The sequence below is a fragment of the Hippoglossus stenolepis genome, chromosome 17 (assembly GCF_022539355.2).
Source record: "Hippoglossus stenolepis isolate QCI-W04-F060 chromosome 17, HSTE1.2, whole genome shotgun sequence".
Lineage (NCBI taxonomy): Eukaryota > Metazoa > Chordata > Actinopteri > Pleuronectiformes > Pleuronectidae > Hippoglossus > Hippoglossus stenolepis.
In genome coordinates, this window is record NC_061499.1 from 1,351,780 (window position 1) to 1,374,432 (window position 22,653).

At 45.0% G+C, this 22,653-nt stretch overlaps 1 protein-coding gene across 1 annotated transcript; it reads left to right on the forward strand.

The window, feature by feature from the left end:
• The first annotated feature begins 777 nt into the window (after window positions 1–777).
• On the forward strand, window positions 778–22,413 carry si:ch211-171h4.5 (myelin-associated glycoprotein). Its single transcript, XM_047344056.1, has 12 exons — window positions 778–821; window positions 14,615–14,668; window positions 15,066–15,244; window positions 15,500–15,650; window positions 15,876–16,033; window positions 16,253–16,409; window positions 17,102–17,238; window positions 18,381–18,519; window positions 19,045–19,144; window positions 19,422–19,440; window positions 19,977–20,054; window positions 20,466–22,413. The coding sequence occupies exons 2-12, from the start codon at window positions 14,620–14,622 to the stop codon at window positions 20,547–20,549; spliced, it is 1,251 nt and encodes a 416-aa protein (XP_047200012.1). The 5' UTR covers window positions 778–821; window positions 14,615–14,619; the 3' UTR covers window positions 20,550–22,413.
• The last annotated feature ends 240 nt before the right edge of the window (window positions 22,414–22,653 follow it).

Here is a 22,653-nt window from a genome sequence, read left to right on the forward strand (position 1 = left end):
TCAACACTGTTTTCAAAATGATTGAATGATGACATTTTATGCATTTGTGCAGGAACCACATAGAAATATAGAGTCTGAGCAGAAAATGTACAATAAAAACTAAATCCCAAACAGCTGATTTCAACTGCAGCTAAAAATCCTGCCCAGGTGTTTTCAGTCTCGTTACCAGACAGACAAAATGGAGGACGTCAGGACGACTGTGATTGGACACAGAAGCATGCCAGACGTTCCAGAAGATACTTCTTCACTTGAAAATATCTCTGCACAAATGTGAATTACACATACACCAAATATTTCTAAAGCTGCACAACTTATTTACACACAAACAATATTTCTACAGAGTCAAAACTTATTTTTACCCATGTCACAAATATTTCTATAGCTACAAAACGTATTTAAATATGTACAACGTGTTTCTGCAGCTACATTACTTTAATAGAAACATAAAACGTATTTCCACAGCTACATAACTAATTTAGACATTAAATAATATTTTTACTGCTACAAAAACCTTTTTTTCAAGTTCTGAGAATACCACCCCCCCACACACACACACACTGTGTCCCTGCATCTCTACATAATCACATGTTGTGAATAAGAATTTAATATAAAATGAAAACTTTACAAAGTGTGTTTTTGCGACACTTTGAAACGTGACAACATCTGTTGCAGAATCTGTCAACATTTCACCCCCGACGCTGCTTCCACAAATTTCATCACTTCAACACAAACAGAAGTTCTGTGAACTCTTCCTCTTTTTAAATATTCTCTCCTCTTTCGCAGCAAACGCACACACGGAACTGCTCACCATCACTCGACAGGTAAAGATAATGTGTGTGTCTGTTTGTGTCAACTTTCTCCGTCTCACTCCTGTTTCTCTCCCTTTCTCCGTCTCACTCCTGTTTCTCTCCCTTTCTCCGTCTCACTCCTGTTTCTCTCCTTTCTCCGTCTCACTCCTGTTTCTCTCCCTTTCTCCGTCTCACTCCTGTTTCTCTCCCTTTCTCCGTCTCACTCCTCTGTTTCTCTCCCTTTCTCCGTCTCACTCCTCTGTTTCTCTCCTTTCTCCATCTCACTCCTCTGTTTCTCTCCTTTCTCCGTCTCACTCCTGTTTCTCTCCTTTCTCCGTCTCACTCCTGTTTCTCTCCTTTCTCCGTCTCACTCCTCTGTTTCTCTCCTTTCTCCGTCTCACTCCTGTTTCTCTCCCTTTCTCCGTCTCACTCCTGTTTCTCTCCTTTCTCCGTCTCACTCCTGTTTCTCTCCCTTTCTCCGTCTCACTCCTGTTTCTCTCCCTTTCTCCGTCTCACTCCTGTTTCTCTCCCTTTCTCCGTCTCACTCCTCTGTTTCTCTCCCTTTCTCCGTCTCACTCCTGTTTCTCTCCTTTCCTCGTCTCACTCCTCTGTATCTCTCCTTTCTCCGTCTCACTCCTGTTTCTCTCCTTTCTCCGTCTCACTCCTCTGTTTCTCTCCCTTTCTCCGTCTCACTCCTCTGTTTCTCTCCTTTCTCCGTCTCACTCCTGTTTCTCTCCCTTTCTCCGTCTCACTCTGTTTCTCTCCCTTTCTCCGTCTCACTCCTCTGTTTCTCTCCTTTCTCCGTCTCACTCCTGTTTCTCTCCTTTCTCCGTCTCACTCCTGTTTCTCTCCCTTTCTCCGTCTCACTCCTCTGTTTCTCTCCTTTCTCCGTCTCACTCCTCTGTTTCTCTCCTTTCTCCATCTCACTCCTCTGTTTCTCTCCTTTCTCCGTCTCACTCCTGTTTCTCTCCCTTTCTCCGTCTCACTCCTGTTTCTCTCCCTTTCTCCGTCTCTACTCCTCTGTTTCTCTCCCTTTCTCCGTCTCACTCCTGTTTCTCTCCCTTTCTCCGTCTCACTCCTGTTTCTCTCCCTTCTCCGTCTCACTCCTGTTTCTCTCCCTTTTCCGTCTCACTCCTGTTTCTCTCCCTTTCTCCGTCTCACTCCTGTTTCTCTCCCTTTCTCCGTCTCACTCCTCTGTTTCTCTCCCTTTCTCCGTCTCACTCCTGTTTCTCTCCCTTTCTCCGTCTCACTCCTCTGTATCTCTCCCTTTCTCCGTCTCACTCCTGTTTCTCTCCCTTTCTCCGTCTCACTCCTCTGTTTCTCTCCCTTTCTCCGTCTCACTCCTCTGTTTCTCTCCCTTTCTCCGTCTCACTCCTCTGTTTCTCTCCCTTTCTCCGTCTCACTCCTCTGTTTCTCTCCTTTCTCCGTCTCACTCCTGTTTCTCTCCCTTTCTCCGTCTCACTCCTGTTTCTCTCCCTTTCTCTGTCTCACTCCTCTGTTTCTCTCCATTTCTCCGTCTCACTCCTGTTTCTCTCCCTTTCTCCGTCTCACTCCTGTTTCTCTCCCTTTCTCCGTCTCACTCCTGTTTCTCTCCCTTTCTCCGTCTCACTCCTGTTTCTCTCCTTTCTCCGTCTCACTCCTGTTTCTCTCCCTTTCCGTCTCACTCCTGTTTCTCTCCCTTTCTCCGTCTCACTCCTGTTTCTCTCCCTTTCTCCGTCTCACTCCTCTGTTTCTCTCCCTTTCTCCGTCTCACTCCTGTTTCTCTCCCTTTCTCCGTCTCACTCCTGTTTCTCCCTTTCTCCGTCTCACTCCTGTTTCTCTCCCTTTCTCCGTCTCCTCCTCTGTTTCTCTCCCTTCTCCGTCTCACTCCTGTTTCTCTCCCTTTCTCCGTCTCACTCCTGTTTCTCTCCCTTTCTCCGTCTCACTCCTCTGTTTCTCTCCCTTTCTCCGTCTCACTCCTCTGTTTCTCTCCCTTTCTCCGTCTCACTCCTGTTTCTCTCCTTTCTCGTCTCACTCCTCTGTTTCTCTCCTTTCTCCGTCTCACTCCTGTTTCTCTCCCTTTCTCCGTCTCACTCCTCTGTTTCTCTACTTTCTCCGTCTCACTCCTCTGTTTCTCTCCCTTTCTCCGTCTCACTCCTGTTTCTCAACTTTCTCCGTCTCACTCCTGTTTCTCTCCCTTTCTCCGTCTCACTCCTGTTTCTCTCCCTTTTTCCGTCTCACTCCTGTTTCTCTCCCTTTCTCCGTCTCACTCCTGTTTCTCTCCCTTTCTCCGTCTCACTCCTCTGTTTCTCTCCCTTTCTCCGTCTCACTCCTGTTTCTCTCCCTTTCTCCGTCTCACTCCTCTGTTTCTCTCCCTTTCTCCGTCTCACTCCTCTGTTTCTCTCCCTTTCTCCGTCTCACTCCTGTTTCTCTCCCTTTCTCCGTCTCACTCCTGTTTCTCTCCCTTTCTCCGTCTCACTCCTCTGTTTCTCTCCCTTTCTCCGTCTCACTCCTGTTTCTCTCCTTTCTCCGTCTCACTCCTGTTTCTCTCCTTTCTCCCTCTCACTCCTCTGTTTCTCTCCCTTTCTCCGTCTCACTCCTCTGTTTCTCCCCTTTCTCCATCTCACTCCTCTGTTTCTCTCCCTTTCTCCGTCTCACTCCTGTTTCTCTCCCTTTCTCCGTCTCACTCCTGTTTCTCTCCCTTTCTCCGTCTCACTCCTCTGTTTCTCTCCCTTTCTCCGTCTCACTCCTGTTTCTCTCCCTTTCTCCGTCTCACTCCTGTTTCTCTCCCTTTCTCCGTCTCACTCCTGTTTCTCTCCCTTTTTCCGTCTCACTCCTGTTTCTCCCCTTTCTCCGTCTCACTCCTGTTTCTCTCCCTTTCTCCGTCTCACTCCTCTGTTTCTCTCCTTTTTCCGTCTCACTCCTGTTTCTCTCCCTTTCTCCGTCTCACTCCTCTGTATCTCTCCTTTCTCCGTCTCACTCCTGTTTCTCCTTTCTCCGTCTCACTCCTCTGTTTCTCTCCCTTTCTCCGTCTCACTCCTCTGTTTCTCTCCCTTTCTCCGTCTCACTCCTCTGTTTCTCTCCCTTTCTCCATCTCACTCCTCTGTTTCTCTCCCTTTCTCCGTCTCACTCCTGTTTCTCTCCTTTCTCCGTCTCACTCCTGTTTCTCTCCTTTCTCCGTCTCACTCCTCTGTTTCTCTCCATTTCTCCGTCTCACTCCTGTTTCTCTCCCTTTCTCCGTCTCACTCCTGTTTCTCCCTTTCTCCGTCTCACTCCTGTTTCTCTCCCTTTCTCCGTCTCACTCCTGTTTCTCTCCCTTTCTCCGTCTCACTCCTGTTTCTCTCCCTTTTTTCCGTCTCACTCCTGTTTCTCTCCCTTTCTCCGTCTCACTCCTGTTTCTCTCCCTTTCTCCGTCTCACTCCTCTGTTTCTCTCCCTTTCTCCGTCTCACTCCTGTTTCTCTCCCTTTCTCCGTCTCACTCCTGTTTCTCTCCCTTTCTCCGTCTCACTCCTCTGTTTCTCTCCTTTCTCCGTCTCACTCCTGTTTCTCTCCTTTCTCCGTCTCACTCCTGTTTCTCTCCCTTTCTCCGTCTCACTCCTCTGTTTCTCTCCTTTCTCCGTCTCACTCCTCTGTTTCTCTCCCTTTCTCCGTCTCACTCCTGTTTCTCTCCCTTTCTCCGTCTCACTCCTCTGTTTCTCTCCCTTTCTCCGTCTCACTCCTGTTTCTCTCCTTTCTCCGTCTCACTCCTCTGTTTCTCTCCCTTTCTCCCTCTCACTCCTCTGTTTCTCTCCCTTTCTCCGTCTCACTCCTGTTTCTCTCCCTTTCTCCGTCTCACTCCTCTGTTTCTCTCCCTCTGTTTTCTCTCCCTGTATCTCTATCTGTCTTTTTCTTTCTCCCGTCTTCTCATGTGTAAGTTGCCTCTACCTCTCATCTGTCTGCACTGTAGAGTCGCAATGTTTACCTGCTGGAATGCACAGACCTGATTGGCTGAGTGGTATCACGTGGGATGGCTTAACTCGCATGCAATTGGTCTGTGCGTTTCCTCAGCCGCTAAACCACTACCGTAAAGACTACAAAAGCTGCGCCGGTTACAAATAGAAGCGCCCCGTCAGGTTTTAAATCATAACCTTCTGTTTTGGCTGTAGGTCCGGGTCCGTACGGGACGGCTTCTGGGTCCGGACCCGGACCGCGGTCCGCCTGTTAGTGACCTCTGCTTTAAATGATCTACCTGAAGATAAGTAGAATACGTCTCTGAATGATCGATGACTGTTTAACTTCCTGTCTGTGTAAAAACCCTCTTTCTTTAACTGGCTCTTCGCTGTTTGATGTCCTCTGCAACAACAGAGCCGTCTCCTCCTCAGCTCACCGTCATGGGTCAGATGTCAGAGGGAGGCCAGGCCCAGCTGCAGTGTGAGACCCCGGTGTCCTGCTCCGTCCTGCCCCCCTCCCTCACCTGGTCGCCCCGGGACGCCTCCAGCCAGGAGGAGTCACACATGCAGCAGGTGACGAACCATCATTCATTCATTCCTCAGACCAGGGTCCAGACCAACTGGCCAAAATGAACTCCGACCAGAAGACGTGTTCTGGGTCTGGATCAAACTGAACCATGGTTTGGTTTGTTTGCAGAGTGAAAACCCTTCTTTGGAAAGTTTGACCTTTCTGACCAATCACAGGAAGTTGAGACAGAAATAAACAAACTTATTTTGATTCAGTTCTTTTGTCGTTGTGCAATTCAACAGATCATGAAATCCAAACGGCAGACTGGCCCACACTGGGTGTTTTTGTTTCACTGGGTTTTATTTACTTTTCTAAAAGCAGAGCACAGACGGGTCGATGATCATGACGTCCACGCTGACCTTCATCGCCTCGGCCGACCATCACAACCAGAGCATCATCTGTTCTGTCTCCTACCCGCTGTCGAGCGGGGGCAGCAGCTCGCCGGCCGCAACAAGTCGAAAACTCAGCATCCTGTGTGAGAGACTCAGTGTTTGTCTGCAAACAGCGCCCTCTGCTGGCCCACATGTTTAGGATACTCATTAAAAAACACTTTGATAAACTTAACTTTCTTAAGTATCAAAAATCTTCAGTTTCTTTAACCCTTGTGTTTTTCCTGGGTCGGATTGACCCAGAGTGTGTGTGTGTGTCTGTGTGTGTGTGTGTGCGTGCATGAGTGCGTGCATGTGATCATACGCAAGCCCTGGCCGGTCAGGGTTAGGGTGACCCAAGGATTGTCATTATCCAATTCTCCTGGGGTAATTGAGACCAATGGATTGTCATTCTCGATTGTCATGGGAGGGGTCATTCAGACCCTCAGAGAGGGCGCTGTGGTGCTCTGTGGGCTCATTTAGACCCACACCTGATTCCAATTGAAATCAAGGCGGGGTACATTAGACCCACATATAAGTCTCAGTGTGCCACTCTCTCACGGACCATGGCACGATGTCGCGTCAGGAGCGTTTCACCAGAGAACAGGTTCTCCAACAGCTATTCTCCCAGCAACCATCCTCTGAACCCGAAGAGGACGCGAAAGAGCCAGACCGAGAAGCGGACGGACAAGGAGATGGAGAAGCAGACCGAGAAGAAGACAGAGAGGACGGAGACGACGGCGACGACGACGACTACAAAGACGACGATGGTGACAAAGACTACGACCCAGTGGGTGATGCTTCTGCAGATTCTTCATCCTTGGAAGAAGAAGAAGAAGGAGGACAAGACCACGGCGACACCACCACCACCGGACTCGTGGAAAGAGAGACCTTCCCGTCAAGAAACGGGGAAATAACATGGTCCTTGAGGGCGTACGGCCGAGAGGAGGGCCACTGCTCCTCCTCCTCCTCCTCCCCTTCCTCCTCCCCTTCCTCCTCCTCTGCTGCAGCTCAAAGCAGGGTCCCCACGATCCATGCGACGTCCCGCACCGGTGACCTAGCCTCGACGTTCCGCCTGTTCATCACACCGACGGTAGAGAACATCATCCTGGAAATGACGAATCGGGAGGGTCGTCGAAAATACGGCGACAAATGGAAAGGGATGGACGAGACCGACCTGCACGCCTACGTAGGGCTGCTGATCTTAGCGGGCGTGTACAGGTCCCGGGGCGAGGCCGCCGCCAGCCTGTGGGACGCCGAGAGTGGCACGATGCCCCTAAAACTCTTCCACACGTACTCCAGACTGCTGCGCTTCGACGGCCGCGAGACGAGACGCACGAGATGAGCCACGGACAAATTGGCGGCCGTGCGAGAGGTCTGGGACGCGTGGGTGTCGCAGCTACCGCACCTCTACAACCCGGGGCCCGAAGTGACTGTGGACGAGCAACTGGTTCCGTTCAGAGGTTAGTCTTTTTTTTTTTTTATATTATGTTATGTAATGTTATGTTATGTTATGTTATGTTATGTTATGTAGATAGCGGCTGCTAGTCCTCATCCTCATCTCCTCCTGTTTTACTCCCTAGGCCGGTGTCCGTTCAGTCAGTACATGCCCAGCAAGCCGGCGAAATACGGGATCAAGTCGTGGGTGGCCTGCGATGCGAAATCAAGCTACGCTTGGAAGATGCAAGTGTACACTGGAAAGCCGAGCGGCGGACGCCCAGAACGGAATCAGGGGTTGCGGGTAGTGCTCGATGTAACGGAGGGACTGCACGGTCACAACGTCACGTCGACAATTACTTCACCTCCTACGAACTGTGCGGCAGCTCCTGGAGAGGAAGCTCACCGTGGTCGGCCGCGGTTCGAAGAACAAGCCCGAGCTCCCGACCGGGCTGCTTGCGGTCAAGGGAAGAGAGGTGTTCTCATCCAAGTTCGCATTCACGCCCACTGCCACTCTGGTGTCCTACATCCCAAAGAAAAACAGGAATGTGGTGCTCCTGAGCACACGGCACCCCGAGGCCGACATCAGCGACCGCGAGGACCGGAAACCGGTCATCGTCCTGGACTACAACCGCAACAAAGGTGGCGTGGACAACCTAGACAAGGTGATTGGAACGTACAGCTGCAGGAGGATGACCGCGCGCCTCCTCCATAGCCCTAGCAGCAGCCCAGCTCGGGGCGAGTAAGAGGAAGAGGTGTCAGATATGCCCCAGGAAAAAGGACTGTAAAACTCACACCGTGTGCCGCGGGTGTAACAAATACATCTGCAAGGGCTGCTCACTTGTCTATTGCCCTACGTGTGCGTCCTAATATGGGGTGGACTATGTGAGGGGGCCAACAGCCGGGGAAAGCAGGGACAACACAAGGGTTAAACGTGGACCTCACTACTCTTGGGAGGGAAATATCGTTCTTTTAATTCTGATTCCGATGATATCGATGATTTATTCATTTAATTACTGACACATTTGACAGGTTCTTCCTCTTCTTCTTCTTCCTCATACGAGCACTCACTTTTATTTACTACCCTTTAATGTATTGCACAGTCAACATGTTTCAGCCTGACACGACCTGAGGGGGATTTTTTTCCTTTTTGCACAGACGTTGGTTTTTCTTGATCCTGAGTTGGAAAAACTGAATTATCTTAACTTGGCATTGACGTCAAGCAGGAAGTACAAATACTTCTGTAAAGTTACGTTAAGTAGATATTTCAGGTATCTGTACTTTACTTGAGTATTTATTTATGATTTTCTACTTGCAACATTTTAACACACAAATATCTGAATGTTATTTTTGTTCCATCACAACTTCCACACCCGTCAGTTCAATACAGAAGTTTTATTATCACAAACATGATCTATACATAACACTATCAAACTAGTAACTCGCTTTCAAGTTATTTCCTGATTTTAGAAAATTCGTCAATGTTTATCATTGTCACCTCCGCCAAAAAGAATATGTTTTCATCCCTCATTATTCATAAGCAGGATTACACAATAACTTGGTGGGAAGGTGTGAGTACAACAGAATCTAATGCTATTGAACCCTACATATATTCTAAATGAATCTTAAATGACAAAAGATATGTACATTAAACTGCAAATATATCTCTTGAATTATACACTGCAAACACTAGACATCCTTTTCTTTTTTCTTCTTTCTGTAACAGACGACTGATATTAATGAGTGTGGAAATTGGTGCAGATCCAAATAAAGATTTAAACGTGGTTTAACAAGGAGCCTGTTGAGTGGGGGTGTGAGCTGGAGAGATGGGACCACCTGGCTAATTGCTTTGTTTCCTTTCTAAATATGTTTATTTACATCCCTTTTTAAGACTTATCTGAATATTTGAACATGAGACAATTAGAGTCTGTCTCAGAGGGTTAGGTTACACTCTAGTGGACATTTCTGACTGTCACTGTTGCTAAAACATCAAAATGCAGCTGCAGACGGAGACGATGAACTGATTCCAAAGTTCGGACATATTTGAATACATTTCTTCCGTTTCATCGAAATACATTTACGTCCAACTTCTTCCTCTTCACAGTGATTTAAACCACGTCACGTTGTTTGGTCCTCTTAAATCTGACCGATCAGTCTGAGAGGTTCAAACTTTACTCACGCTCCACTGCTGCCTGACTCCTCTCTTTGTCGCCACGGCAGCTGTGTTTGTCTCGATCTCCTCCACTGTAGTCCAGGAGGTCGCTGGACTGGGCCATCTGTCCTTCCACGCCATCCGCTAGAGCCTTTCTGCACACCCTGATAGACTCTGCCTGAACCGCCCCTCACGCTCAGCTCCCATGCAGAAGTACAGCAGCCGGTTGATGCAGCTGTTAAAGTAGGCGATGCTTCTTGCCACAGGGTGCTGTTATCTTTCACTACCTTGTTCTCACTGTCCACCATCTTCACCAGCTGAGGCAGTGGTACGGAGCCCAACACAGGAAGAACGCAATCACTAAGGACGCTTAATATGACGTAGAGGACGCTTTTTTCCCAGACAGAATGTGAAGCGCGGATGCCAAGGCCGGTGAGGAAGTAGCACATGATGATGACCAGAAAGGCAGCATGAAGCCACATATGAAGCGGATGGAGAAGAGCAACTTTGATGCTTTGTCGCCTCTGTGATGTCTCCTTCACTCAAAAGAACACTTGGTCTTGCTGTTCTTCCCAGGTAGGACCTGTCGCAGACGAAGCACGACTGCTGAGGACGACGACGCCGCCCAGATGGTGGCAGCCACCACCCTCGCGCCCACAGGGTGCGCCTGCCGCTTGGTGAAGACGGGCAGCCAGACGCAGAGCCGCTCGGGTCCACTGATCACTGCCAGCAGGAAGACGGAGCAGAACATGTTGGCGTATTTGAAGAAGCCGCTGAACTTGCAGAGGAAGACGCCAAAGGGCCATTTGCCAAAGAATAACTTCTTGATGAGGGAGAAGGAAGCGAGGAAGCGAAGATCAGGTCGGCTATCGCCAGATTCACCAGCCACACGCTCATGGCTGCTCGCTGAGAAGCGAAGAAAAAGAAAGAGCAGAAATATCAGGTTTCTCAACTGAACCATGAAGTTCGGGTTTCTGCGTTTGAGTGAACTCAACTGAAACAACTGATATTTAGGGTCTGCAGAAAACTCTTCAGTCGTGAAACCCTGTGGTGCAGGAGGCAAAAGTATTAATACGTAAATTTAAAGTGTACTGCAGAAGCATCTTTACTTGTAGTTAATGAACATAAAAGTTTCAGGATAATGTGTTGACAGTATTTATAGCAGACGAACCTAATGCAGAGAGGCCAGGAGTGTAAGTATATCTACAGTATAACACATATAAAATACACATGGCTCATAGCCTCGACATCGCTATATCCACCTTGAGCTTGAATCCAGCAACCCAGATCACCACGGAGTTCCCGGTGATGCCGAGCACCACAGTCAGTGTGTAGAGGATCCCATGCTGAAGGTGTCCATGATGGTGCTCGATGTCCACCGCTGTGTCCTGGGTGGTCGTCTCAGAGGACTTGAGGATGTGGAGCGGCACGGAGGTGTTAGGAGACATTGTGAGGTTGCAGACATACAGAAACAAACTCATCATCAGGTCCATGCTGGTCCTATTTGTAGTTTTACTGAGTATGGAATATCTGTATCTTCTTAGAAAAAAACTAGTAATACATGAGACATTACTGAGTATGTCTAAAAGAAAAGATATATTTATTTCATACCCCGACTGACATACGTAGAGCTGTAACCATATCTAAGACTTATAATATTTTAATGTATTAAAGACACATTTATAGTTTTTCTCTGCTTCTTCTTCTTCTTCTTGCTTTTCAGTTGCAACAACTCCTGAATACTTCATCTGATTTCTAAATTCACTTGAGGTAAATTACGTCCATTTTATTAGACGCACAAATCTGACCCTAAATAAGTAAACAACAGAACTGTGACATGACACCAACACTTTTTATAAGCTGTCCGACAATATCGATAATTCTGCTGACCCACATCTAACACAACACACACACACACACACACACACACACACACACACACACACACACACACACACACACACACACACACACACACACACATATACATATACACACATACACACACACACACAGTTTTATTATAAGCCCATGCACACACACCTTGACACATGCTCAGACACAATGACTCAGCTGGGTAATACATTTGATTTGTCCACAACACACACACACACACACACACACACACAAACCTGCCTATACCCATGTCTATTTTCAGATTTGTCTCCTCACGTCTGTGGGAAAAATAGAAATAGAGGAAAATAAACAGCTGAATTTCTTCCAGTCCTCGACATTTAGTGAAACCTGAAAAACATCAAACTAAATTAAACCTCTGAATAATGAGAAAACATATTCCCACGAAGAAGAAGAAATTTGAGAGTGAGGCCGGAGATGATGTAGGATATTTCATCCATCAGCACCCAGCCATGCCAGTGAAGTAGATTCAGTAGAACAGAGTCGATAGTTTGCAGTTTACAGAAGGAAGGCTCTGCCTCAAAGGGGAAATGAAGACGTACGACACAGAAAACAATTCACAGCTTATAAACTAAACAATAATAATAGATGGTTTAAATGATATTATATAAATATGATATAAATATAAAATATCATTCTCTTCAGGCACCCGACAGCAGTTTTATTTTCTTTTTTCACAGCAACGATTTCACAGCTCAAAGAAAACATTAATTTTAGAGGAGTTGAAGACGGTAGAACTTTCTTTGTATTTTTTATACTAAAAGAAGCGTCTGAAGATTGGATTGATGTGGTTTGGTATCAATGATTCTGTTTCATTTCTTGATGTAGGTGCCTCCTGATCCTCGGCCTGTGGCCCCTAAAGTCCCTTGAACGCCCCTGATCTGTGACAATATTCAGAACCATTAAAAACATAAAATCACTTCAGTGATTCTTTCTGTTTCCTGTGATAGAGAAGATAAACTCGTTTGGGTGAAAATGTCCCTTTCAGCTGAATGTGCAGGTTTGCATTGACATCGCAACACAACCATCAAAATAAACGTGATTCAAACAGGTCGCTTTCAACGCCTGTTCTTTGACACAACGCTTTTGAGAATTGTGTTCAAACTGCAAATATAAAATAGCGAGTGTGTGCATTAATTCAATAATTAATATCTGTTTCAATGTCGCTACTAAAAAGCTCAATAGAAAATGTCCTGGTTACTACTTGTAGATGTTTGACGGATTCACAGCCTGGAGGTCGCGTCTCAGTGGTCAGGAGGCAGAAGTGAAGTAATCTTTCAACACACACACACACACACACACACACACACACACACACACACACACACACACACACACACACACACACACACACACACACACACAACACACACACACACACACACACACACACACACACACACACACACACACACACCACACACACACACACACACACACACACACACACACACACACACACACACACACACACACACACACACACACACACACACACACACAGACAAAGACCCTTCCTCTTTCTCTCCTTCCTTTTTGTTTCATTTGTATCTGACTTTGCCTTCCGCATTTTCTGACACTCACTTTATCTCCCTGTCCTTGTCTCTCTCACACACACACACACACACACACACACACACACACACACACACACACACACACACACACACACACACACAAACATGCACAGAGCTCATGAGTAACATGTGTTTTCTCTGAACTGGGTCAAAGACCTCATAAATAATTGTAATTATTCCACAGGGAACAAACTTCTACAAACAGTCACATCCTTTTTTGGACTTTTACTCGATTTTATCATCAAACTGTTGCTGCTAATTCTCGGCTCCACTCACTTCACGTTGAATAATTTTCTTCAACCAGTTCCTTTCTCTGGCCCTCAGGTCACTGATGTTGCAAAGGGTCACGACAGAAATATCCCCTGACCACTGAGGAGGAAGTTTTTCAAGGAAAAGGCTCTGAGAAGGTCTGATGTGGGTTTTACAGCAAGATGGAGAAGAGCTGGTGTGATGCACCTGAAGATGAAGGTTGAGTTTCAGTGTGTGGTTCAAGATCATGACGTCACTGATGACGTCACTGATCATGACGTCACTGATGACGTCACTGATGGTCCTCACAGGTAAACATGTATGTGAATCGAGCATGTGCACAAAAATATATTGATTGCCAGTCGTCAGTGTGTCTCCTGGTGTGTGGGACAGGTGTGTGTCTTTATGTGTGTGTGTGTGTGAGAGAGATAGAGATAGAGAGAGAGAGAGAGAGAGAGAGAGAGAGACAGATCCTCTTGCTTATGCTGCCCACTAGTGTCATAAAGTGAATTTGTTTTTGAGGTTTTCTTGGGACTCCTCTGATTTCGAAGTGTGTCCCTCATCATGTGTTTTGTTCACACAGTGAGTGAATCAGAACCAAACTGTGAATCCTGTTTCAGTGTTTTCACACAACAAAGACCCAGGAACTCTTTCCTCACTCGTCCTCCACCGAGGGTTAGGTTTTTCAAATGCTTCAACACTGTTTTCAAAATGATTGAATGATGACATTTTATACATTTGTGCAGGAACCACATAGAAATATAGAGTCTGAGCAGAAAATGTACAATAAAAACTAAATCCCAAACAGCTGATTTCAACTGCAGCTAAAAATCCTGCCCAGGTGTTTTCAGTCTCGTTACCAGACAGACAAAATGGAGGACGTCAGGACGACTGTGATTGGACACGTGGACGATGGACAACAGGTTGGTGGAGACAGAAGCACGCCAGACGTTCCAGAAGATACTTCTTCACTTGAAAATATCTCTGGACAAATGTGAATTACACATACACCAAATATTTCTAAAGCTGCACAACTTATTTACACACAAACAATATTTCTACAGAGTCAAAACTTATTTTTACCCATGTCACAAATATTTCTATAGCTACAAAACTCCCCACACACAAACACTGTGTCCCTGCATCTCTACATAATCACAATAAGAATTTAGTATAAAATGAAAACTTTACAAAGTGTGTTTTTGCGACACTTTGAAACGTGACAACATCTGTTGCAGAATCTTTCTGTCAACATTTCACCCCCGACGCTGCTTCGACAAATTTCATCACTTTAACACAAACAGAAGTTCTGTGAACTCTTCCTCTTTTTAAATATTCTCTCCTCTTTCGCAGCAAACTCACACACGGAACTGCTCACCATCACTCGACAGGTAAAGATAATGTGTGTGTCTGTTTGTGTCACAGGTTCGATTCCTTAGTGTTAAAGTTGCATTAGATGGCAGCATTCACTCAAAATGTCTTGTTTTTATCTGCTTCCCCGAGTTTTAAACCGTTGTGTCAGTAAATGTAGGGGGATATTAGTTTTTGTCCTCATACAATCTTTATTTCATTACATGCAAATTGTGATTCTTTTATAAAGTAGTTGTTAGTTGTTGTTTTTATGTTGTCGTGGAAACGCTTCTTCTCATCCAGCTGAGATGGGTGTTGGTGTGACGGACGTCGGTTTGCTCCTCGCTGTGATGCAAGGTTGGTAGTTTCTGGATTTTTCTCAATTCAGGTATTTGTAGATGCGGAAGTTAAGTTAAAACAGTGGTGGACGGAGTAAAAATATTAATATCGTACTATAAACATATTTGTTTAATATTGTTTCATATCAAATCTTTTCTTATGTTTTCTTATCCTTTCTTTTCTTGCATATTCTACCTTATATACAAACATGTTTAAATTATGCTAAGATGTACGATATTTAGCTTTAGCATTAAAGGAAACCATTCTCATATTTGCAGTGAATTTTTGTACTTGGGTGAATGTACAAAGACACTTTCCATCAAGATGTGTGTTGTAAATGAAGTTGGAGGAGAGTCGGTGGTGGAGAGTTTGAGCTGTTGCAGATAAATCTAAAGTCCTGTGTTCTGCGTCTCAGGCGTCTTCAGTAAAACCTGGGTTCTGACGGTGCCTCGGAGAATCGTGAGCATCACTAACTCCTGTGTCACGGTCCCATGTCACTTCGAGGTCCCTGACAACCAGGAGGCAAACATCCTGAACTGCTCCAACAAGTCTTTCTGGAGGAGAGGAACACATTTAAGTCCAAACACCGCACAGGTAGAAAGTCTTTCTTTATTTTTTCACTTCACAAAACTCATGAGCATCACTTAAGTTGAATTAAATATGACAACATTCCTAAATGGATGGCTAGATTAATGGAAGGATAGGTGGATGGATAGATCTAAGGATCAATAGATGGATGCTAGGTGGATAGATGAAGAGATAAATGGAGGGATGGGTTGGTGGATCAAAGGATCGAACATTGGGTGGATGGATCACATTTTAAACTTTATTTTCTCAAAACTCTCATAGGGAGAAATAATCGGCGACTTAACGAAGAAGAACTGCACCACGGTGATGAGCGGCTCCTCAAACATCCACAACGACTCGTACTTCTTCAGACTCAACTGTCCGAAGGTCCAATTCACTTTCCCTGATGCAGTCGACATCATCACTCAAACAGGTACGACTGGAGGAAATCGTGTAGACGAGGCCTGGATATGTTTAATAATGGGACTGATGAGGATGTGCTCTACTGAGGGATTTTCTAGTTGATCCTTTAAATGATCTACCTGAAGATAAGTAGAATACGTCTCTGAATGATCGATGACTGTTTAACTTCCTGTCTGTGTAAAAACCCTCTTTCTTTAACTGGCTCTTCGCTGTTTGATGTCCTCTGCAACAACAGAGCCGTCTCCTCCTCAGCTCACCGTCATGGGTCAGATGTCAGAGGGAGGCCAGGCCCAGCTGCAGTGTGAGACCCCGGTGTCCTGCTCCGTCCTGCCCCCCTCCCTCACCTGGTCGCCCCGGGACGCCTCCAGCCAGGAGGAGTCACACATGCAGCAGGTGACGAACCATCATTCATTCATTCCTCAGACCAGGGTCAGACCAACTGGCCAAAATGAACTCCGACCAGAAGACGTGTTCTGGGTCTGGATCAAACGAACTGAAACATTATTCAGTTCTTTTGTCGTTGTGCAATTCAACAGATCATGAAATCCAAACGGCAGACTGGCCCACACTGGGTGTTTTTGTTTCACTGGGTTTTATTTACTTTTCTAAAAGCAGAGCACAGACGGGTCGATGATCATGACGTCCACGCTGACCTTCATCGCCTCGGCCGACCATCACAACGAGAGCATCATCTGTTCTGTCTCCTACCCGCTGTCGAACGGGGGCAGCAGCTCGCCGGCCGCAACAAGTCGAAAACTCAGCATCCTGTGTGAGAGACTCAGTGTTTGTCTGCAAACAGCGCCCTCTGCTGGCCCACATGTTTAGGATACTCATTAAAAAACGCTTTGATAAACTTAACTTTCTTAAGTAAAAGTATCAAAAATCATCAGTTTCTTTAAACGTGGACCTCACTACTCTTGGGAGGGAAGTATCGTTCTTTTAATTCTGATTCCGATGATCTGATGATCGATGATTTATTCATTTAATTACTGACACATTTGACAGGTTCTTCCTCTTCTTCGTCTTCCTCATACGAGCACTCACTTTTATTTACTACCCTTTAATGTATTGCACAGTCAACATGTTTCAGCCTGACACGACCTGAGGGGGATTTTTTCGTTGGTTTTTCTTGATCCTGAGTTGGAAAAACTGAACTTGTCTTAACTTGGCGTTGACGGACGAAATGAATGAAGCAAACACAAGCTGCCATTGTGTTGCAGGCAGTGGTGCTATGTGATGCAAAGTCTGAGCACAAGCAGGACTATTTGATCGCAAGCGCAGGGTTTTGAGTGAACGTTTTGCAAAATCTAAAAATCTACAAGTCCTGCTCTTGAACTAAAAGACAATGCTCTGGAATAAAGAGGAAAAAATAACACAGACAACAGCGTTCGTAGATCCAGAGACGACTTTCTGAGGCACATGAAAAGTAAATTGCAGGTGTCGCTGTCCGTCTCCCCACAGATGCTCCTCGATTCACCAGGGCAACAATCAGCCCGTCTGGACCGGTTTTCGAAGGAGAAACCGTGATGTTGATGTGTTCGAGTGACGCAAACCCTCCAGTGACGCGCTACACCTGGTTCAGAGACGACCGAGGGAAGGTGAAGAGTTGTTATGTTGTTATGAATGAAGACGAATGAAAGAGCAGAAGCTGTTGTAGTTGCAAAGTACGGGCCCTGGCTTTTCCTACTAGCATTGTTATACAGTGTTAGGTCCGGGCCACATTGTATTATTTGTAGTTTCTGACAGATTAGAACGAGGATGAAGCTGCACTTGTCATCCATCGAGTTCACTTCATCTTCCTGTGGCTTTGGCCCGGCGCTGAAAACTTACAACACAATGTGCTGCAGGAGCTTTTCACCCCTGGGGCAAGTTCCTGTGCAGTAGGTGATGGGGAAACGGACGTTTCTGGAACTTTGAGTGTCCACATACTTTTTGCAATAATGTGTGATGTATGGACCCAAGGTTTCTTTGAAGCCTTCATCCATCAGGAAGTGGATGCGGGTGTTTTCGTCATTGATCATACGTCTGTGTTTCTGTCCGTTTTTAAACTAAAACGGGGTCACCAGCATGTACACACTTTTATCAATCAATCAATCAATCAAATTTTATTTGTATAGCCCATATTCACAAATCACAATTTGTCTCATAGGGCTTTAACGAGGCGTGACATCCTCTGTTCTTAACCCTCAACAAGAGTCAGGAAAAACTACTAAAACCCTTTTAACAGGGTAAAGAAGGTAGAAACCTCAGAGAGACATGTGAGGATCCGTCTCCCAGGACGGACAGAAGTGCAATAGATCTCACGTGTAAAGGAGAACTTCATCAAGATCAGAGTATTTACAGCATTGGTTAGAATAAACAGTTTGTAGCATAACTGAAGGTCAATGAATTGATGGATTATTGTCAGTAACGGTCGAGTATCTGAGGGAAATATTATATATCAAATAGTCTTGTTGTAATCATAGTCCATGGTCAGCAGCCACCACGATCAGGATCCACCATCAGCTGCCACCTCGGCCGTGGTCCACCACCACTATCAGATGCCAACACGATAAAGGATCCGCCACTTTTATGCCGATGTAACCATAGCAACAGTGATGCATTTTAATACTATGTGTGGATGTAACCTTCTTCATACTCCTGCTATCGGACACCGAACACTGAGGACATATCTGTGTTTTATTTTTTTTTGCTTTAACCGAGTCATTTACTCACCTCCTCACATTTGTCGTCATCCCAGATCAGAGCGATTGCACCAGGACAAACTCTGGAGCTGCAGGTCAGCCTGCTGGACAGCAGGGCGTATCTGTGTCAGGCTCAATCTCCCAGAGGATCTCAGAGGAGCACATCTGTGTTTCTGGCGGCCGGCGCCATTCAAGGTAAACTTCTCTACGTGCATCACTGACGTAGTTAAGAATGGACGACATGGCAGCTCCCGAGATCAAAGCCAGAGTGCCTCGATCAGACCTCGGAGAAATGAGTGAGGCTGCAAACACAGAGACAAAGTAATTAATCACATGAAGATACAGAAAGTAATTTGTTTCCCAGATGATCCCTGGGCACATATGAACTTCTGTGGCTGGTTTAAAAACAAATAAAAAAAACTGCCTCCTCCATGTGAGCAGATGGGACATGGACCAGACCAAAGAATTAAAGTAAAGTAGACGTTAAATACATATTTCTCAAAGATGGTTTCTGTCATTTTAATTCTTATCACGCTGATGTATGTTCAAGTGAAAAGTTTGGTTGTACTGAGTAAGGGTATTAAAACAGCGTCATGATTGACAGCTGACTCCTGATTGGTCGAGCGCGTCTATCGTGAAGACTATTGCTGACTTATGTAAACAACATTTTAGGAACAGTGAAAACTCCTTTACCTTCTCTTTGTCTGGTGGCACCCGCAGGCCGCAGTAATGGTTTGGTGATGATGCCCTACATCCTGTGTGGAGTGGTGTCCGTCCTCTACATCCTGACGGTCGTTGTCGCTTTGTACAAGTACCACAGGTAAAGATAAGTTTCCTGCATCATGAGTAGGGTTGGGTATCTTTTGGGTTTTTTTCCGCCGTCACCGCCTCCTTTCATATCATCTCTATTACTTCTGTTTTCGAGGTGTCACTTTTCATTCCAAGCTAAATATTAGATCAGGATATTGTTGATTAATTCTCAGAAATGCTCTGTTCTTGAAATCCCCACACACCGCTGCTGTACCAGTTTATCCCCTCTGTGCTTCCTGGTAACCTTGGTTAATGTTCGCTCTGTTTGTTTTTCTTTTTCTGACAAGTCTCTCCACGAGGCTGAAGGTAAGAGTTTTTCTTTCTTTCCCTTCAGACAGAGAAAGTGTGAGACAGGCGAAGTGAAATACTGTTTTCTGTCCGACACTGACACACAGTAGACTAGACTAGATAAGGTGTTTTGACCTCAACACGTCACGCTCGAGTCAGAGTCTCGTCACGCCGACGCCCTCGTCGTCTCTGCTCCACGGTGGCAGGAAGTCAAAGTGACTAACCTTTAAACATGTAATTGGTCAATTTTCCTTTTAAAGAGCGAATCAATCTGCATCTGGCTCATTTTCAAGTGTCAGAGTGAAGTGTCATAAAAAGGCAATTATAAATATACTGCATGATAAGAGGGATAAACAGTTTCCCTGGAGCACATGCAGGAAACATGAGAAGGAACTGGCAGCAGGTTGAAATGGGAAGATGAGGTGGTGCTCAAGCACAAACGCCCACGAGGCCCCACAGTCTCCTATGAAACCACAATATTCTGAGAAATCAAGGAAGACGTAGAAATATAAATTACAATAATATATCAAAATGTTTTTATATATATTTTGTAGAAGATTGAGCTGAAGGGGGAACCCACCTACACTGATCTGAAGACCATCCATGTCAACTCTGACTACGACCAACTCCAGGTATCTGGAAACTATTCACTCTTTTTTACCAGTGTAACATTTGGATTTCCTCATTCGACATTGTGTGTTAAATGGGATCTTCCAAGAATAATGAGTTGGGTCACTACAATTATCTAAAAGTCTCCTATCATTAGAAAACTTAACTTTTTGAATATTTTGCCCACGATTCTGCAGCAGATAAAGTAAATACAAGGTAGCTAAGTCATCTTAAGTACTTTATTAAAGAGAGAAGTGAAGGAAGTGGAGACACGTCAGCCGCCTTGTTTCTAATCGATGGGTCAGAGATGTTTGGACCAACTCAATGTTCCGCGTGTCTTCATTATGTTTTGTCTCATCTAAATATCTGAATTCTTATGTCCTGTGTTTTATTCCATTCTGTGTCTTTTTGTTTCTTGTCGGCTGAAACCAAAGCCTCCTCCTGAAGTTCCCGAGTATGAGAACAGCAGCATCATGCAGGTCAAAGTCAAAAATCAGCCGCAGCCCAACAGACGCTGAAAGGACGAGTTACCGCTTTTGTCAACGTGTTTTTAAATGTATAAATATACGTGTTTGTTAAGTGGCTTCAGATTTACATCGGTTTTGTTTGTTTCTGCTGTAGAATTCTTTTGCACACATTCATCATATGTTTGACGGACTTGACCTTGAGATATTTTGTAAAACAGAAGTCGTACGGGAGGAGATTTCTTCACTAAGAAAACAATAACAACTTTAGAGGATTGAATTCTTAATATCTTTCAATGTTACTGCCTTGTAGGTTATTGATGAGGGTTTGAAACGGTGCTCGTGTAGCCACACGCTGACCTCTTACCTTAGAGGCATGAATCACCTTCACAACATTGTCTGCAGATCAGGTTTAAAAACGCAGAATGATGCTGAGCAATGACGTTAACTGTCATTTTCCATCCGTTGAGAAATAAACACACGAAAGCTGAGACGTGCAGGTTGTGTTATCTGTGACACCGTGTTGGGGAATTTACCGCTGCTGATGGTTAATGGAACATTTTTTCTAAAGCCTCTGTAATGTAATGGTGTCAACCAATCAGCAGACAGTAATAATGGACCACAGAGAATGTTCCTGACCTAGATCATGTTCAACTGATATGGAAAAGAGTCATGAGATGATTAATACGCAGCCGCCTGGTGATTCAAATAAGTTGTGACCATGAATTAAAAACATTAAAGCCCCATCAGAGGCTTCATCATGTGATCAGGTGAAACGTTAATAATGCCATATTATTAATAATAATAATAAGTTTGTCACCATGCTCAGACTTTCTCTAACAGCTGCTTTTGTGTGGGATATATGTGTGTACTTCTTCCTGAGATGTAGTAGAGTAGAAGTATTGAGTTGTGTAAAGTAAAAGTACTTAGTTACATGGCACCACTGATGGACTGGGGCTCGCGGTTGTTTTGACACTGAGCTATTTTTAGGGATCAAACCTCCGGTGGTGGCCTGGTTTGTTTCCAACCATCAGACGAAACCGCCGCCAATTTAACCAATTACATTAGGCAGGAATGTGGCGCGGCTGCCAGACAACAGCTCAGCTCCCTATAGACGAGAAGTGAGGCGTGAAATCAAAGCCGGGATTTGAAGTAACTGACGTGTGAGTGTTTCCTGTGGAATTTCTGGTCTGAGACTCCGACACCATCTTTGATCTCATGCTAACGGTTGCTTGGGGAGGTTTACATCATCACATAGAGAGTCATGCTATGCAGTCGTCGTTCCTTCCAAACTAAAGCACATGTATATAATCTTCTCTGTCTCAGAAGTTTTCAAATGTGGCTCATTTGTCTGGAGGGATTTTAATGTTCTTGGCCCCACGGCTGCACCAGATGCTCAACATGCTTCTCATGACCTTCACATGACCTTCACTACACTGTAGTGGTGGTAATGTAATCACTGGATATCATCCAGAAGCAGGAATTTTTTAATGAATAAACAAATGCACAGGAAGTGGATGACAAAGCACAAGATTCACACAAGAGACCATCTGTGGTTGGATTTCAAAAACATGATTATATTTAGGAAAAAATGTTTTTTGTTCAATTTAGATAAATAAACCATAAAAAACAGCTGTTAAATGTGTGTTTTCTGGATGTTTTGGTGTTGGATCGTCTGCACTTTGGAACATTTTCTCAGATGAAAGTCTGAACAAGCTTCATGTGTTTGTTCCATGTTTCATTGTTTCTGGTTAGTTTTGGTTTCACATTGAATTTAGGGACTAAAGAATTCTGTCTCACATCTGTGCGTCCTGTCGTCATCACCTACATGGTCGACGTGCACTTTGTCAACTTGGCTGCTGTGTTTGCAAACTGTTGAATAAAGTGCATTCAGTTTTATCTATTTAAATGGAGAAAATTGATACTTTGTTAAATTTGTTGCCACAGTGATATCTTGATGGTTTTACTAAATGAACGTCCTCGTGGTTTAAACATATCGTTGGAGGCGAAGACTGCAGCTGCTTCTTCTTCTTCTTCTTCTTCTTCTTCTTCTTCTTCTTCTTCTCTAGTTTAATTCTGTCTCTACTTCCTGTGATTGGTCCAAAAGTCCAAACTCTCCAACAAAGTGTTTCACTCTGCAAACCAACGTTCTGCATGG